At 33.8% G+C, this 18,751-nt stretch overlaps 1 protein-coding gene across 5 annotated transcripts in view; it reads right to left on the reverse strand.

Annotated features, from left to right (window-relative positions):
* The window catches only part of CNTLN (centlein), a 341,438-nt gene that overhangs the window by 38,765 nt on the left and 283,922 nt on the right, over positions 1-18,751 (reverse strand). For all 5 annotated transcript variants that reach the window (XM_007176785.2, XM_057548126.1, XM_057548127.1 and 2 more), the window contains 4 exons: positions 13,750-13,847; positions 12,131-12,257; positions 10,601-10,738; positions 9,826-10,011 (listed from right to left, as the gene is read on the reverse strand). In XM_007176785.2, coding sequence (XP_007176847.2) covers positions 9,826-10,011; positions 10,601-10,738; positions 12,131-12,257; positions 13,750-13,847 — 549 coding nt within the window. The remainder of the gene's footprint in view (positions 1-9,825; positions 10,012-10,600; positions 10,739-12,130; positions 12,258-13,749; positions 13,848-18,751) is intronic.

An 18,751-nucleotide genomic window follows, 5' to 3' on the forward strand; every position in this document is an offset into this window, starting at 1 on the left:
CCTTCAGGCTTTGTTCATGCAGCCAACCCCAGTCCTCTCCCTGGGATCTGACCTCTGAAGCCCAAGCCTCAGCTTCCAGCCCCCACCCGCCCTGGCGGGTGAGCAGACAAGCCTCTCGGGCTGGTGAGTGCTGGCCGGCATCAATCCTCTGTGCGGGAATCTCTCCGCTTTGCCCTCTGCACCCCTGTTGCTGCGCTCTCCTCCGTGGCTCCAAAGCTCTCCCCCCGCCCACCCACCCCCGTCTCCACCAGTGAAGGGGCTTCCTAGTGCGGGGAAACTTTTCCTCCTTCACAGCTCCCTCCCAGAGGTGCAGGTCCCATCCCTACTCTTTTGTCTCTGTTTTTCTTTTGCCCTATCCAGGTACACGGGGAGTTTCTTACCTTTTGGGAAGGCTGAGGTCTTCTGCCAGCGTTCAGTAGGTGTTCTGTAGGAGTTGTTGCACATGTAGACATATTTTTGATGTATTTGTGGGGAGGAAGGTGATCTCCATGACTTACTCCTCTGCCATCTTGAAGGTCCCCCCAAGCAACTTTAAAACTCACAAATTGTGCAAAACTTTTAAAATACTCCAATGTTAAAAACAATAGAAGCTTAAAAAAGTTTCACTCTGCTTGCATCAGTTGAATAATGGCTATCACTTATTGTCAAGGTAAGTAAAAACACTGTATGGCACAAAATAAACATTCAATTAATGTTAACTGAATTTCTAAAAATTTATGTCAGCCTTCTTGAACTTCTTGGAGTATCATGGGCTAGGAGTTGTCCCAATATTTGATTATATTTTCAAAGTAGAAGTACTTTCTTAGATTTACATCTCAACTTAAAGTCACTATGTTTTTCAATATTATAATATAATTTATTGTAAGCAGTGAGCAATAGGGTTAGAGTGAAACACAGCAAGCTATTTCATTCCAGTCTTATTAAGATCTAGTTTTCCAGTCTTTATAATGAGTCTTGATCTGTGTTAGTGAACTACAAAAAGTTTTGAATTTCACTGAATCATAATGGACTGATTAGATTTTTCAGTAAGATTAGATTATTATGATGAAGGTTATAACTGGCTGCTCCAATACTGTGGAGTCACTCCTATCATCATAGTTTCTTGGAGAAGTAATGTCTTTTTTTTTTAACGGCTTCCTAAACAGCCTTATCAAGATATAATTTACATATTTTAAAGTTCACCCACTTAATGTATTTTTATTAAAAACTTGTCTTTAAAAACAGCTGTCATTTACCTTTCTTATATAATGATAGGACAGAAAGAGTTAACTCAAATTGGATTTTATTATAAAACTGTTTAAAAATCATAATTAAGAAGTGATGTCACCAAAATATAGGGTGGGAGATCCAGCCTCCATCCCCCTCACAAATATCTACAATTAGACAGATATCCACAAACAAAAATAGCTCTGGAAGAGCTCAGGAGTCCACTTAAGAAATTTCAGCAACACAGTGGAGCAAAAAACCTGAGAATAACTCCACACAAAGAAAAAGAAGGGCAGTTTCCTTTTGCCTGCATCATCCCATACCCCAGGGTGGCACTGCTCAGTGCCAAGGGGGAACTGCCCAGTTCAAAAGAGTTCCCTCGCTGGGAAAGGGAGAATGAGGTGAGGAACCAACTTCCCCAGTTTTTCATATCACTGCATGAAGGACCCACTTCAGTTTCACACCACCCAGAGACTGACAAAGCTAAGACAAATAAAGACAGGTTGGAGCAAGGAAGAATGCCTGGGGCTCCCAATATCAGCTATGCAGCAAGAGCAGCTGTGGTTTACAGCTCTGTGCCGGATCCCAACAGCTTTCGCCACTGAAGAAACCAAAGCCCAGGACAGCTGCCATGACCCCCCTGCAGATTTCACCACTGTGATTTCCCCACAGGTTTCCACCTTCACGGATGCCACCTGACTGACTCCCTCCCTGTCCCCAACTGGACCCTCCAATCTGCACTGGAAGTCAGCTTGGCCTTTGCAGCTGCACAAGTACAAGATGCCAGCCTAGACCCCTGCAGCTGATACACTGCCGTGCATGCATTTGGGGCTAACTCCTTCAGCTGTGGACCGGTTCGCCACTGGTCTGACTCCTGTCACTGGCCTCCAACGACATGCAAGTGCCTGTGGTGAGGCCCTGTAGCCATAGGACTACACGCTGACAGCTAAGGCCCCCACAGCTGTTTGTGGGCCCAGATCTGGCTCTGTCTCCTCTCACTGGCGTGCACCGCTGGGCTCACCTGCAGCTAGCCCCTCCGCCTGAGCACCTGCACGCCAACACCCAACTCCTGTCACTGGCCTCTTCTGCCATGTGGAACCCTACATTAAGCAAAAAAAAAAAACTCAAAAAAAATAATCCAACTTTACACCTCAAGGAACTACCAAAGGAACAAACTAAACCCAAAGGTAGTAGAAGGGAGGAAATAACAAAGAGAAGAGTGGAAATAAATAAATTGAGACAAAAAAGACAATAGAAAAGATTAGTGAAACTAAGAGCTAGTTTTTTAAAGAGATAAACAAAATGGATAAACTTTTATCTAGACTTACCAAGAAAAAGAGAGGACTCAAATTAATAAAATTAGAAATGAAAGAGAAGATATTACATCTGATACTACAGAAATACAAAGGATCATAAGAGGATACTATGAACTATTATATGTCAACAAATTGGACAACCTAGAAGAAACGGATAAATTCCTAAAACATACAACCTACCAAGACTGAATCATGAAGTAACAGAAAATCTCAACAGATTAATAATGAGTAAGAAGACTGAATCAGCAATCAAACACCTTCCAACAAAGAAAAGTCCATGACTTGATGGCTTCACTGGTGAATTCTACCAAACAAAGAAAAATTAAAGTCAATCCTTCTCAAACTCTTCCAAAAAATGTAAAAGGAGAGAATACTTTCAGACTCATTCTATGAGGTGAGCATTAACCTGATACCAAAGCCAGATAAGGACACTACAAGAAAAGAAAACTATAGGCCAATGCCCCTGATGAATATAGATGCAAAACCTCTAAACAAAATACTAGCAAACTGAATTCAACAACACATTAAAAGGATCATACACCATGGTGAAGTGGGATTTATTCCTGGAATGCAAGAATGAGTCAACATACGCAAATCAATAAATGTGATACACTACGTTAAAAGAATGAAGGATAAAAATCATATGATCATCTCAATAAATGCAGAAAGGGCATTGGACAAAATTTAACATCTTTTCATGATAAAACTCTCTACAAACTGGGTATAGAAGGAACATACTGGAACATAACAAAGGCCATATAATACAAGCCCAAGCTAACATCACACTCAACAGTGAAAGGCTGAAACCTTTCCCGCTAAGATCAGGAACAAGAGAAAAGTGCCCACTCTCACCACTCCTATTCAACACAGTACTGGAAGTCCTAGCTAGAGCAATTAGGCAGTAAAAAGAAATAAAAGGCATCCAAATCAGAAAGAAAGAAATAAAATTGTCTCTGTTTGCTCATGACATGATCTTTTATATAGAAAGTCCTAAGGACTCCATCAAAAAGCTGTTAGAATTAATCAACAAATCCAGTAAAGTTGCAGGATACAAAATCAACAGACAAAAATTAATTAGTCGTGTTTCTATACACTAAGAATTAAACATGTAAAAAAGAAATAAAACAGTCCCACTTATAGTAGCACACAACACAATAAAATTTTAGGAATAAATTTAACCAAGGAAGTGAAAGATCTATACACCAAAAACTGTAAGACACTGATGAAAGAAACTAAAGAAGACACAAATAAATGGAATGATATCCTGATTAAAAGAGTGAATATTGTTAAAATGTCCATTCTACCCAAAGCCACCTAGAGATTCACTGCGACCTCTATCAAAGTTCCAATGGCATTTTTCACAGAAATAGGAAACAAATCCCCAAATTTGTAGGAAACTACAAAAGACTGAATAGCCAAAGCAATCTTGAGAAAGAAGAAAGCTGGAGGTATCACATTTCCTGACTTCAAACTATATACAACTTAATAACAAAAACCCAAATAATCCAATTTAAAAATGGACAAAGGACCTCAACAGACATTTTTCCAAAGAACACATACAAATGGCCAACAAGTTCATGAAAAGGTGCTCAACCTCATTAATCATCAGAGAAATGCAAATCAAAACCACAAGATATCACCTCACACCTGTTGGAATGGCTGTTATCAAATAGACAAGAGATAACAAATGCTGACGAGGATGTGGAGAAAAGGGAACCATTATGTACCGTTGGTGGGAATGTAAATTGGTACAGCCACTATGGAAAACAGTATAGAGGTCCCTCAAAAAATTAGAACTACCAGCAATCCCACTTCTGAGTACACATCCAAAGGAAATGAAACAGGATCTCAAAGAGACATATGCATTCCCATGGTCAGTGCACCGTTACTTGCACTAGTCAAGACATGGAAGCAACTTAAGTGTCCATCAATGGATTAATGGATAAGGAAAATGTGGTGTGTGTGTGTGTGTACACACACACACACACACACACACACACACACACACACAGAGGAATATTACTCAGCCATGAAAAAGAAGGAAATCCTGCCATCTGTGACAACACAGATGGACCCTGAGAGTATTATACTAAGAGAAATAAGTCAGACAGAAAAAGATAGGGGCTGAGGAGTGGGGGAAATGAGGTGTTGGTCAAATGACACAAACTTCCAGTTAGAAGAATAAGTTCCAAGGATCTAATGTACAGCATATGACTATAGTTAATAATACTGTGTTGTATACTTGGAATTTGCTATGAGAGTAGATTTTAAATGTCCTCACCATAACAATAACAATAAAATGGTAATTATGTGAGGTTAAGGATGTGTTAACTACCCTTATTGTAGTAAACATTTCATAATATATACATGTATCAAGTCACCATATTGTATAGCTTAATCTTATACATTGTTATATGTCGTATCTCAATAAAGTTGGAAAAAAAATAGAAAAAAATCATAATTAACAGAGTAGATCAGTACCAAAGTATTAACAATTGTACTTATTAAAAATAAAATTATAATGCTCTACAAATGTTTTCACTAAAGAAGCAAGAAATTTATATGCCCAAATCATCGTACTAAATCTTACCAAGCAAGTACATATTGATAATTAAATGATTTAAGCTTCCAGCTAAATGTTGTTCTTTGGCTGGTATTTATTTATCAGCTAACAAAAGCCATCGAGAAGATGGAATTGAGCATATGACTCTCATATACAAGCACATTAACAAGCCTATATCAGGGCTCAATCAAACTGAGCAAATACTTCTAGAAATTTCCCTTGTGTGTTTTATTCAGTTATTAGGAGAATTCAAAGCCTCAGCTCTGCCACATATATCCAGTCCAGATGCTCAAAGCACTTGATTTTACTCCAGGGCAAAATTCCATATTCAAGACTAGATCTAGAACAGATGGCCACTCCTCTTCTATAATCTGGTTGTGCCCTATGCATAAGTGAAAAGAGTAAAGGGAACACAGATTCCATAACATGGCCAGAACAAACGTTATTACTATTAGTACTACTAATAATATTTATTAAGTACTTTTGTGTACTTGATACCCTAATAAGCTCTGCACAGAATGAGTCCTGGTGATCATAATGTTCCATGTAGGAACTATGCACATTCTTTAACTATGCTCGTTAAGCAATGTGCATAGCTCTTGCCTTCACAGAGGTTTCAATCTGAGCAGTGATTATGTGTCCTGCACCATTCTTAAAGCAGATGTAAAATCAATTCTTCAAGAATTTAGTGAGCCCTATTATGTGCCAGTACTTTGGGTAAATGAATGACAATACCCTAACTTCAAATTGACTATAATAATCTACTTGAAACAAAAAGAAAAATATGAGAGTTTGCAGTTATGTGTTAATTTATATGGTATATACAATAATTATTCAGGAGATAAATGATAGCCATACTACTAGCTGACACTCAGATAACACTGAGCATATTGGGCAATGTTTGAGCTTTATCTATGTTAACTTATTTAAATCCTCACTTCAGGTATGTCCCATCATTACACTAATTCTATAGATGGGGAAACTGAGACACAGAGGATTAAGTCACTTGCCTGAGATAACAGAACTAGAAACTGGCAGAGTAGGGCCCTTTCCCCTTAACCACAGAGTTAAAGAAATGATTCATGAAAGAGGAAGGCCCTGAGCTAAATTGGAAGGATTTAGAGCAAAGAGAGGATATGTCAAGGAAGAAGGAGAACTTGAGGAAAGGCAAGACTGAACATAATCTGGGTGAAATTTGGAGAGTAGTGGGAAAAAACATTAGATTCTAAACAGAATAGGGTCAAAATATGGAAGGTCTTAAATTTTTAAAAAGGTGAAAGCTGAGCTGTAATGCAGTAGTGTTTAGGACGTCACTGATGGTATGTCACTGCGGATGGCAGCTCCTGAGCATTTCTGCCCAGTCCTAGGGTGGGCCATACGTGTGAGGAAGAGAAGGATGACAGTAATCTCCTTCCTCAGACCCAAATATCCAGTCTTTGCCAATGTTTCTGGTTTGGGCACTAGTTTGCTTGTGGCCCTTTATTAGAGAAATGGATTAAGCAGTAGAAGTGGTACCATTATCAAATACATATTGACCCTAAAACACAGTTAAGTAAAACAAATGTCAAATTACCATTAGAAGTCATGAGTGGTAAAAGGTGCTATTAAATACCAAACTGATAAATATTTTGTTATATAGATTCAATCCGTAAAAGCAATGTTAGGCTTTAAAAAAAAACAATGTTTTCAAAACAGTATTAATGCGTAATATCACCTAGTAGTTATATGCAGATTATTGGGCCTCACCTCAACCAAGATTTTGATTCAATAATGCCCGCAATTATGAATTTTATTTAAATGCAATAGAATCTGTTGATTCTAATGCAAGCAATCTAAATACCAAACTGAAACAACATGGAAAATTTCTGAAAGAGTACTAAAAATATTTTATCCCTATCTGTTATTATTCTCTACTATAGGACCTTCAATATGCTACTCAAATTAAAAAGTCATGAAACCACGGCAATCGTGAATTTATGTACTAGGACATCTATACTCTATATCATTGTTGGTGAAATATATGAAGGATTAGTATGTTACTTTCGAACAACTAGAGATTAGACATTCATTATATCATTAAATACTATTCACATCCTTGGACATAAATAAGAAGTTTGTTTTTTAAAAGATAATTTTTTGCCAAACTACTCTATGTGAAGAAGTACACCCATTACATTATCATAAAGGTCATGAAACTTCATCAAGTCTATAATAATCAGATATCTAATCATAAAATTCATTTTTCTATTTTAAAAACTTCTGGTTATCAATTCTTTTTTAAACAGGACACGTTCAAGGAATACTTTAGGAAAAACCATAATTAGCATTTGAGTAAATCTTATAAGTGTGCATTTCATATTTTATATATTGGCTAACAGTACAAAAAATGCAACTCTAAGCTGAATATAAAACAAGGAAAACAAAGGTTTATGAAGCTAAAAGTCATAATAAAAATAGCTCTACATCATGAGTAAAATAACGACAATATTCAATGAGAGTGCTTATCATAAGTTAAACAGTGAGACTATTCAACAAGCATTTGGAAGGAATGACATTTTAAATCAGGAAAAGGAAATATGATTAAATTAATAAATTTAAATTAATACTCTGCAATCATTTAGAGTCCTCTGAGGCAAGCATTATTGGTCTGACTTTATACCATTTGAAACCTTCATTGAAAGAGATAAAATGTTTTATTCCATTCATTTTGTAGATATTTTTTAAATGAGAAAACTCCCAAGGTATCTATGATTTCCAAAGAAACAAAGTAAGGGATTTGTTCTAAATGGGGTACTATTAACACTGGCATAAAATGTTGTAAGCTGTTATTTTTAGAGGAATAAAGAAAATGGTACTATACATAAAATCCAGTTATTTGCCATCTTATATTCAACTTATAAGCCCAGGAATGTTAATTCTTATAAATAAGATCAATACCTAAGGGGGTAACTGATTTGAGAACACTAACGTATTTATATATATAATAATTATATATGCAGCAAGTCTAGTTGAGTGGTTCAAATAATCGTAGGGTTATTTAAGAAAGAAGACAGTAAGTGGTGATGTTATTTTATTCCATAGAAGGACATTTAAACTTTAATTTTATAAAGATTCCATCAATTAAAAATATTTATATATTTAAGTAAGTTTCTACTGTTATGATAGGCAAGTTTTTAATAATATATGCCAGCCAAAGGAACAAGTAGCGGGAAGAACTCAATCTCATCGAAGATTGGTTAAAAAAAAAAAAAAAAAGAACATTGCAACTTCAGGAGATAAAAGGGGGAAAGTAAAGAGTTACCCTCCCAGAGTAGTCAAATTGTCTTAATTCTTATTTTTAAAGGCCAAAAGGGCTTTTATTAAAATTTCCTATTCCTAAGAGAAATTCAATTTGATTAGTTAGTGATCATTATTGCATGCCAACTCTTTGCAAGTCACTATGGTACATGTTGTGGAGGTAGAGATTAATAAAACGTTGTTCTTGACTTTAAGGAACTCATCATAATTTATATAATGGAAACAGATCCGTGTGCTGACTATAATACGAGGCAGAATAAAAGGCACTAAACAGGGGTGTAAACAACTCACAGTGGGATTGAAAGGAGCAGAGCAATCACCAGGTTCCCAGCCCTCAGTGCCTCATATCTCTGAAACTAGAACTGCTCCTCCTGAGTTTTTCCAGAATAGTTAAGGGAGGAATACTGGCTGACCATGTTGGGCAGAAGTACAGGCCAGAGGTCTAAAAATTCCTTATAAAGACTTTCAAACAAAACACCCATTTTAGCCTGGTATTCTCCTCTCCCCCACCACCCTCAGCTTTGGTGGTTCCTTGTGCAGCCAATGCCAGAACCGTTCTGGGAGTCTTCAGTGGTCAGATAATTTCCAGATGGTACACCCTTTGTAGACACTTCAGCTTGTCTTCCTTTTGTCCTGCTAGATCATTTACCATTCCTCTATCCATTCCATGTGTGATAGGTCATGGGCTGGGGTGCAATGTCTCTTAACTTCAGTTATCATGGAGCAAGTTTCTGGTTGTTATTGCTTGGATGATTTTTAAAAGGAGAGTGGAATGAAAATGACTCAATTCTTTTGTCTTAAAATCTGTCTTGGGACTTCCCTGGTGGTGCAGTGGTTAAGAATCCACCTGCCAATGCAGGGGACATGGGTTCGAGCCCTGGTCCAGGAAGATCCCACATGCCGCGGAGCAACTAAGCCCGTGTGCCACAACTACTGAGCCTGCTCTCTAGAGCCCGAAAGCCACAACTACTGAGCCCACATGCCGCAATTACTGAAGCCCCAGCACCTGGAGACCGTGCTCCACAACAAGAGAAGCCACCGCAATGAGAAGCCTGCACATGCAACGAAGAGTAGCCCCCGCTCACTGCAACTAGAGAAAGCCGGCGTACAGCAATGAAGACCCAACACAGCCAAAAATAAAAATAATCAAAAAAAAAAAAAAACCCCACCTGTCTCGATTATGTGATTACCACAATTTCATAACTAAATTGACATTAAGAAAAGAATATTAATAATAGAGTGGACATTTTTAAACTCAAGCTATAAAAACAAATCTTTTATAGAGAAAATTTGAACAGTGTGGCAAGTAGGGTAGGGGAAGATGCTTTGTGGTTTAGGAAAGCAGAAAGGAACTTCAACGTACTTCCCAAATCATCTGAAGTAGGCCACTGCCCACTCTGCCTGAAGTAAAGTACAACTTAGTAAAGCACAAAGAATTCAAACCTTCACAAATATGGTGAACTCTTCCACTTTCTCATTGGCTAGCAGCAATTTCTTCTGTGCACCTTCTAGGGCCTGCTCACTTTGCATTGCTAATCCTTGAAGATGCTTAGATGCTGCTGTTTCAATTTCTGCCATGGCAGATTCAGTCTCATTTATTTTTGATATGAGGAAAGTAAGCTTGAGATCCTGCAAAAGACCAGTAATCATAGAATAAAAAAATATTTCTTAAACAGATTTGGATGTTAGAGATGTCAGATAAGGAAAGGGTTTCATTACTCTCTCTGTATCTTGTATTCATTTTTATTTGAGTAAAATTGATGGTTGTTTTTGTTTATTTTTAATGAATATCCTGCACACATATTATCATATATTTATCATCAAAATTAGTTTATGCTTTTTAAAAATTATAAATCATTAAAGACATGGAAGCCATTTTAGACTGAAAGATTTCATATATCAAATGGAAGTATTTAATTAGTTTATAAGTTTAGGTGGACCTAAAAATTTATATACACTTACATAAATGCCAGTTCTTAACAATAGTTTTCATTTATTAGAAATTATCAAGACAAGTAAATCTGTCTCTCTAATACAGCACTACCTTTAATAGTAAACAAACTCTTAGAGTTTTATGTAGAGATATAAATGTTCTTTGCAGTTATCTGAAACATTTAAATAGCTCATAGTAGTTTTGGGGAGAAAAAAAGGACAACTTTAAAAATGAAAAAGACATTATTACGGTCCATCTCCAGGCTAAAATGTCCTAAAACCATACCTTTTTTTCTAACTCCTCTTTAGTTCTCTGATACATCTGTTCATACTGTGACTTCTCTTTTACAGCGACACTAAGTCTTTGCTTTAGTGAATTGATTGATACCTTCTTATTGGAACACTCTTCAGTTAATGTCTTCACCTACAATAAAAGCATGAAGGTAATTATTATTGGTAAAGGCATTCTAGTTCCATACTGTATTTGTTTCAAATGGAAACCAAATGAATACATGAATAAGTCTAGTTTATTTTCTCATAAATGATATCAAATTCAAGTATAAGATCTGTAGAACTCATACTGTGAATGAGACTAACAATCCTTAAATCAATAGCAAAACCCCAAAATTGCACAAAAAAGCATGAATATTGGTATGTGTAGCCTTCTATCTAATAATATAAAATTAATTTTAACAATATTTCCTTTAATTACTAACCTAAACTTCCTTAAGTAGGAGATGGTTGGTTTTGATTCTTAAATAAGCCAAGTCATGGATAACTTGCATTTGTATTCTCCAGTAAAAGTATAACATGTACTTTTTAGGATAAAATTAAATAAGTAATACAACATATTTATTATACATTTCAAAGAATAGCCGAAGAAAATAGTTTTTCTTTTTCACTTTAAAGCTATTAAAGATAAATGATTACTTACACAAACTTTGTAAGACTACCTTAAATGATTATTGAAGTTAAAAAAATGAGCAAAATTTTAAGGATAACATTGAAGAAAACTCTACAAAGTAATTATAATTCATGTGGGTCTGTGGCGGAGAAAGAGAAAGAAAATCTGTATGCATGTGTCTTGCTCATGTAAAATTTTCTCTCTTAAATCCATCTGAGCATTACTTACATTTTTATCTCCAACAAGGAAAGTAGGAGAAACGCTCTCTCTGGAGTGGATGACATTTAGTGAATGCCAAAGCACAAGCTGCTTTATGATTTGTTTTATGATTTGTGTAAATAGCAGCTTTAAAAATTTTTAAGCAAAAAAATATCTCTTAGTCAGCAAATCACTGATTTCTACTTTGGGATCAGATATTATACAACTATTTTAAATATGACTCTTTTCCTAAGTACACTGAATTAAATGCATATAAGGAAAAAGTATACTTTCAAAAAAACCGTGGTGAGTACACTTTTTAAAGAACTGATAGTCATTGACGATAATATTTTTCATTTAAAATGTATGCTTAATTCTATCATTATAAATAATAGCTTTAAATAAAAGAAAATGCTGAATAAAATGGAATTATGTATCCCAGAAATATTAAACATTTTAAAAATTAAACTTGATTATCTTCTCATGGTATATTTACAAATATAAAAAGAATGAATGACTATATTATGTGTGACCGTTTGGAGTCGAATTTTAAAACAAATAATGTACTTTCAGAGCAAATGATGTAATTACGTAACAATACACATATATTTTATGAATATTTGCTATACCTTTTATTAAGATTGAATATCTGAGTTAAAGTAAATACAAGGGGAAGTGATTTTTTGCAGTGTCACTGAACATAAAAATTGATACCTTTTTTTCAAGATTTTCTAGCATTTCATTAATACTCTCATTACTTTCCAAATTTACTTTCTGTCGAAATTTCAAGTCCTCTATCAAATGTCTTTTCATGGTTATATCTCTCTCCATTCGAGACATCCTTGAAAGGGAAAAAAAGGCATTTTATCAAGAGTGATAGAAAATACTTCAACAGTGATGATATCTTACATATTATCCAATGTTATCCCTACTGTTAATTTTTAAATGCTATCTGATGTTAGTGAAGTTGCAAATTAATAAAATAATTGCATGGTGTAAAATATTGCTCTATTAATAATTTGAGTAAAATATTAAAATCTATAATCCAGTTGTGACTTGGTAATTACAGTATTTTATATAAACATTAAAAAAGAACTGAGAAAAATTAATAAAATTTATGAAAACTTAAAATTATTATATTTATGTTCCATTCTTGCATTCTAAGAAAAATACAAAGCAATATTTAGAGATTATCAAAAAGCATAACATCGATAAGAAACAATTCTATACTCTAATAACAAATATAAAATTTGATAATATCATGTAAAGACACTAAAGTTAGGCATGACGTTCTAATTTAATATCATATGAGACTGAACTGACATATCAGTTTAGCTTAAATTGGTAACGCTAAGTATAAAATGATAGATGCAGTAACAACTACTACTATTACTACTATAAAAAGAACAACAGCTAACATTTATTGAGTGTTTACTATGTGCCAGTCACTGTTATAAGTGCTTTACATGTACTAACTCATTTAATTCTAAGAACTTTATGAGTTAATTCTATTAAATTGAGTCCCAGAGCTAGCAGGTAAAGAAGCCAGGATTGAAAGAATGTTTCTCTAGAGTCCTCACTGGTAAACAGTAAGCACGACTAACTCCATCCATAAATAAGCTTCAAGATAGTCTGTTTAAAAAAATTAACCAATCTTTTTGTCTAATAGTTTTATCTGTTAAGATTTTAAGTGATCTTCACTTATAACATGGTATACATGTATGTACATAAGGTATATGTATCTCAAATTATGAATGATTAGAATTCTTTCTAAACATGTTACAACTTCTAAGCTCTAGTTTATCTATAAAAGATATAGAAAGGAAATAATTTTGATTCTGTGAGATAGAACATTTTAAACTCCTTTTCAGTATAAATACACAAAGTATTATAATATTTCATAACCCTCCAGTTATTTTAAACACAAACAAAACTTTCCTTTTTTTCCCACCTTCGCTTTATACGCTTAGGCATTAAATCCAATATAAAGATCAACCTATACATATATTTTTAGTCAAATAATTACTACATTCTAAAGTTTTCTGTTCATAGTCTTTTGGCCATTAATTGATATTTATTCAGAATTAAATACGTTTAAGATGGAAAATCTAACTTTAAACATTCTTACTCTAATTAAAAAATAGTAACTATCTTGCCATAAACCATGATATATGTAATATTCTTTAAACTTTCATCTTGTGTAGGCTTAAAAACGAACTAAGAAAGGCAAACAACTTAACATGTTGGTATTGTTTCTTGGTGTGCAATGTTTAGTAGAGTCAGCCGCCACTAGGTGGCACCAAATACAATGGATAAAAGTATAAAGCACATACTTTTCATGCATTTCCTTTATGTGTTCTTCTTTTGCTAGGAGTTCAAATTTCAGAGACTTCAAGTTTGATGATTGTTTAGTGAGTTCATTAGTTGCATTCTAGATTAAAAATACACATAAATTCAAATATGTCTTTCAATCTTGTTCTAAAGCAGCATAAATATAAATGCCATTTTCATGAAGATAATAAAATTGCAAAAATTATGGTTATAATTAAAATGAACAACTAAACATTTTAAAATGCTTCATTTTGTATGTTCTAACAGAAATAACATGGCGCACTAAAATTTTTATATAACATGCCAAAATCATAGAGGAACACACTCACATAATAATTGCAAAGAGTATATACCCAAAATACATTTATGGGAAATATGGATTTTGTAAAATGTAAATGTGTATGTGATTAATTATTTTTATGGTTTAGTAAGATCACTTAAAACTAATTCTGGATTTACTAATAACCTGTAACAGACTACATATAGTCACAAAGCTTTGCTGCACCTCCCATCAAGAGGTGTAATCCGTCTCCCAACCCTTTGCATCTGGCCTGGCCTGCGATTTGCTTTGACCAAAAGTATGTGGCATATGACACTGTGCAAATATCAGATCTAGGCCCTAAATCCTCTGGCTTGCATCTTTGCCCTCTTGGAATGCTGCTCTGGGATCACCTTCCAACAAATATAGAGGAAAGGCCATTTGGGAGAGTACTGAGGTACCCCAGATGACAGCCAGCAGACCAAATTGCCAGCCTTTGAGTGAGGCTCTCTTGGAACTTCCAGCCCAGGTAAATCCTTGGTTTAGAAGAATGCAGGCATATGAGGGGACCCAGCAGACAGCAGCAAAAGAACTACCTAGTGAACCCACTGGATCATAAGAAGTAATAAATTGTTATTGTTTTAAGCTGCTACATTTTAGGATAATGTTAGATAGTAAAAGATAACTGATAAAGAACCTTATGAATACTGAATACTTCCTTACTTGAACTTATAAACAATACTAATTATTAAAGTATTTATACATAATTATTAGTTTTTCAAAGCAGAACACCTTTGTGGTATTTGTTGTCTGCATGGCCTAGGAGCCAGAAGTAGTAGCTAGAGTGTTAGGGACACCTAACTTTCAATTTTGACTCAAGTTCCAAGAAAACATGTACTCTGAGATATTATTTAGTGATTTGATATTTTGGTTTTTCTACCTGTAAGATAGCATTGACATACATTAATTCATTTGTTAAATTTAAAAAGTATTAAATAATATAAATAAAATGTAACTTTAAAAATATTTGTAGTAGTTATTTCGCTAATTTTTCTAATAACTATAGTCTAGTTTCTATGAGAACTATTTCCAGGTTTGACTAACTTATTCTAAAAAATATAAATCTGAAAAGATGAAACCATTAACCACACAATGTAAATGTGAGTCAAATTCATTAGACAGACTTTAAATATCTCATTGGTATGGCATATGTAAATTTTAAATTTCCATTAAATATTATATTAATTTTCTTAAAAACCCAAGGCTACCTCAACTTGGCAACTGTATTGAATGCTAAAAGTTTTGATTAAATTTTGTGTTATGCAATCTAAATTTCCATCATATTTTACATGTTTACAGTGACATATGGTGTCTTACTTCTAGCATTGCCAGAGTAAGATGTTCCACACTAGTAAATTTACCAAAAAATTGAAGCTTTTGCTTTAATCATTAAACTTAAATTCTTTCCGGAATGATTGTTCATTCATTTAGAAATGACAATCCACAATTACATTAAGCAATAGTGATACTTTAATATAATGATATTATATTATAAATATTATCACTATATTAATTATGTTATATTACTGTATCTAATTTATTATCACTGTATCATTATATAATGATGCCTTTAAGAACTATTATGATATAAATGGCTACTTAGCCCTACTCCGAATGGTCCCAGGCTGCTGTTTTTCTAATTTTGTATTTTTACCTTAGCATTTTTATATTTTTTTTCTGTCAATCTGTTGATCATAATTTCTTGATTCTCTCAATATTCCTGCCTAAAAACAAGCATTCTGGCCCTTAATATACATACTTCTAATTTGCTGCTTTTGAGGTGTTTTCTGCTGAGAAGTTAAACAAATAAACTCATTACAGCTATATTTAAAATAAAAGACAAAAGGCAGTAAATGAAGCCTGACAATATCTTCAACAGAATAAATTAAGTGGATTTTAAGATAGCTGTTTGATTCTTTTATGTTTTTAGACTTAAGCCTGTTATTTTAGGTGGCTGAAAAATGCTGTAATTCTGACTTCTGGATAATTGAGGGATTACAGAATTATAACAAATAAAACAATGCCAGCTTGATAAATACTTTTGCCAGACTCTCTAAATCTCATAGTTATTTTGTTTAATCCTCAAAAATCCTTTTTAAGAGGGTAGAAAGGTATCCCTGCACTAGACCTCCGGAGAAGCTAAGTAATTTCCTCAATCAGGTCCCACAAGAAGTTACTGGACAAAAAATGATCAAAACCCAGGTCCTCTGACACTTTTCCATTTCCTACAACATAATACTTATCTGCAGCATGACAAAATCTGGAACAAAACATATATTTCAAAGATGTCATAATGGTAATAATCTATCTTGGTTAGAGCTTTCCTGTTTAAGTTTATTAAACACTTAAAAAATTTTTCATAGCGAAATGAGTAAAAGCATGGATGCTGGAGCCCTATGGATTGAGTTCTAATCTCAGCTCTATCTCTTAGTAGCTGTGTGACCTTGGACAATTAACTTACTCAGTTTGCTTAACTGTAAAATAGATATAATAACAGAATTTATCTCATAGGGTTGAAACAAGTATTTAATGAGTTAATATTTTTAAAAGACTTAGAACTAGACTGGCAATAGATCATATATAAATTAACAGTAGTTTAAAAACTATTATTCTTCATTATTAACTTACTGGAAAACTGGAAGAGAACATGGTATATACCAAAAGGTATCCTTTCAACAATCAGGAGGTCAAAAATAATCACAAATATAAGTTGGAGTACTACTCAATCCAGATTGTATAAAGAACTACAAATTAAACTAAATATAAATAACTGATGTATATATCATTCACTGGAAGGAATTTATATGTCACTAAATATTTTATTACCTATCTATATAAAGTTGGGTTCCTTGAGGAAACATGTCTAATATGGGTAAAAATGAAGACACAGAAATGCACATGAGCACTCTAATTTCTGAATGAACCATGTATACCTCAGAAGTACACCTAAGAATTTACATAGAAAAGTCTAATATTAATTGGATAAAATAAAAAAGATGGATGTAGACCTTTAAGAGATTCAAATCTAACCATTTTTTTTTTACTAGGCATAGAAAACATCAAGTAGAAAATAAGCTATTTCTCAGAAATTTATTATGTTAGCAATCTGATATCTGTTATAGGCTGAATTGTGTCCTGGCAAAATTCATATGTTGAAGTCCTAACCTCCCATTCCAGTACTTCAAAATGTATTTGGATAGGGCTTTTAAGGAGGTAATTAAAGTAAAATGAGGTCACATGGGTGGGCCTTAATCTAACATGACTGGTGTCCTTATAAGAGAAGCAATTAGGACACAGACCTCATAGACTGAGGGGTGACCATGTGAAGACACAGCAAGAAGGTGGCAATCCATAGGCCAAGGAAAGAGGCCTTGGAAGAAATCAAACGTGTCAATACTTTGACCTTGGACTTCTAGACCCCAGAACTATGGGAAAATAAATTTCTATTATTCAAGCCAGCCACTCGGTGGTATTTTGTTATGGCAGCCCTAGCAATCTAATACAATATCGAAACAGAAATTTGTAGTATCAAGAGTATTATTTACTTAAAAGTACCTAGTCTTCCAGGATATTTCCATATTAAAGCATGAAATAAGACAAAAGTAAAGATTTACCCTTTTTGTCCCTATGCAGCCTGGTCAGTGTTCCAGGACTCCAGGTTAGATATGGACAATGTCACTTCAAACTTACATCAAAAGCATGATCTAAATTGCTTTAGGCATTCTCATTAGTCTCACCTTTGTAACTCACACATTCCTTCAAAGTGAGAGAGATTTATATATGGGTAAAAACTTATGCCATGGTAAACCATGATGCAAGAAGCTTACAGATATCCATATGGGCCTGTTATTACCAAAAATTGTTAGAGTATTAGTAGTAAGTAAAATGAAATAAATAAAATAAAAATCAACTTAAAACTATTAGCAATTTAAAAAATTTAGACGTCAGATCAGACATTACTGGATTTAACATTCTATTTTATCTTGGTGAAAACAAAAGTTATATTAGGCACATGAAGACTTAAATATAAGAAGAATCACTGAACTGTGAATAAAAGTATCTGTAGTAGATAAGATCAAAGAAGACCACAATGATTTTATCCTCCATATAAAACCTAAACACTGAAATGTTCAATTTATACATTTTACTCCATTTTTTCAGAGACAGAAACATATCTTAAGAGAAGATATATAGTTCCAAACTTGCACGACTATTTTTTCTCATTTCTATTATGTAAGGTATTTAAACTTATAAAATGTAGTTGTTGAGGCAAGTTCTGCACATAAAAACTCTCTGAAGAAAATGGTATTTAAGGAGCATCTAAATTAATACCAACTGGTATATCTGATTATTAATAACAAAGCAAAATATTTTCAAGCAATAGTACACAAATTTACTTTAAACTTTATCTTAGTTTATCTTACTAGTTATCCTTCATTTAAAGATGTTATTATTAGAAAGAGCACACATATAATATTTTGGATTGAAAATAACTGAGTCTATTTGACAATTCTATACCCTAATACCCTCTTAACAGTCATGGTTATTACATTTCTAGTGTATTCTGTGCATTTTCAACCAGAATTTTCTTTCTAGTAACTCTCATTATAGCTATGGTCCCATATACACTGTCCTTTTAGCTTCCAGCTAGCAATCTCCACTGAAGAAAATAATTAATATGTGAG

The sequence above is a fragment of the Balaenoptera acutorostrata genome, chromosome 6 (genome assembly GCF_949987535.1).
Source record: "Balaenoptera acutorostrata chromosome 6, mBalAcu1.1, whole genome shotgun sequence".
NCBI lineage: Eukaryota > Metazoa > Chordata > Mammalia > Artiodactyla > Balaenopteridae > Balaenoptera > Balaenoptera acutorostrata.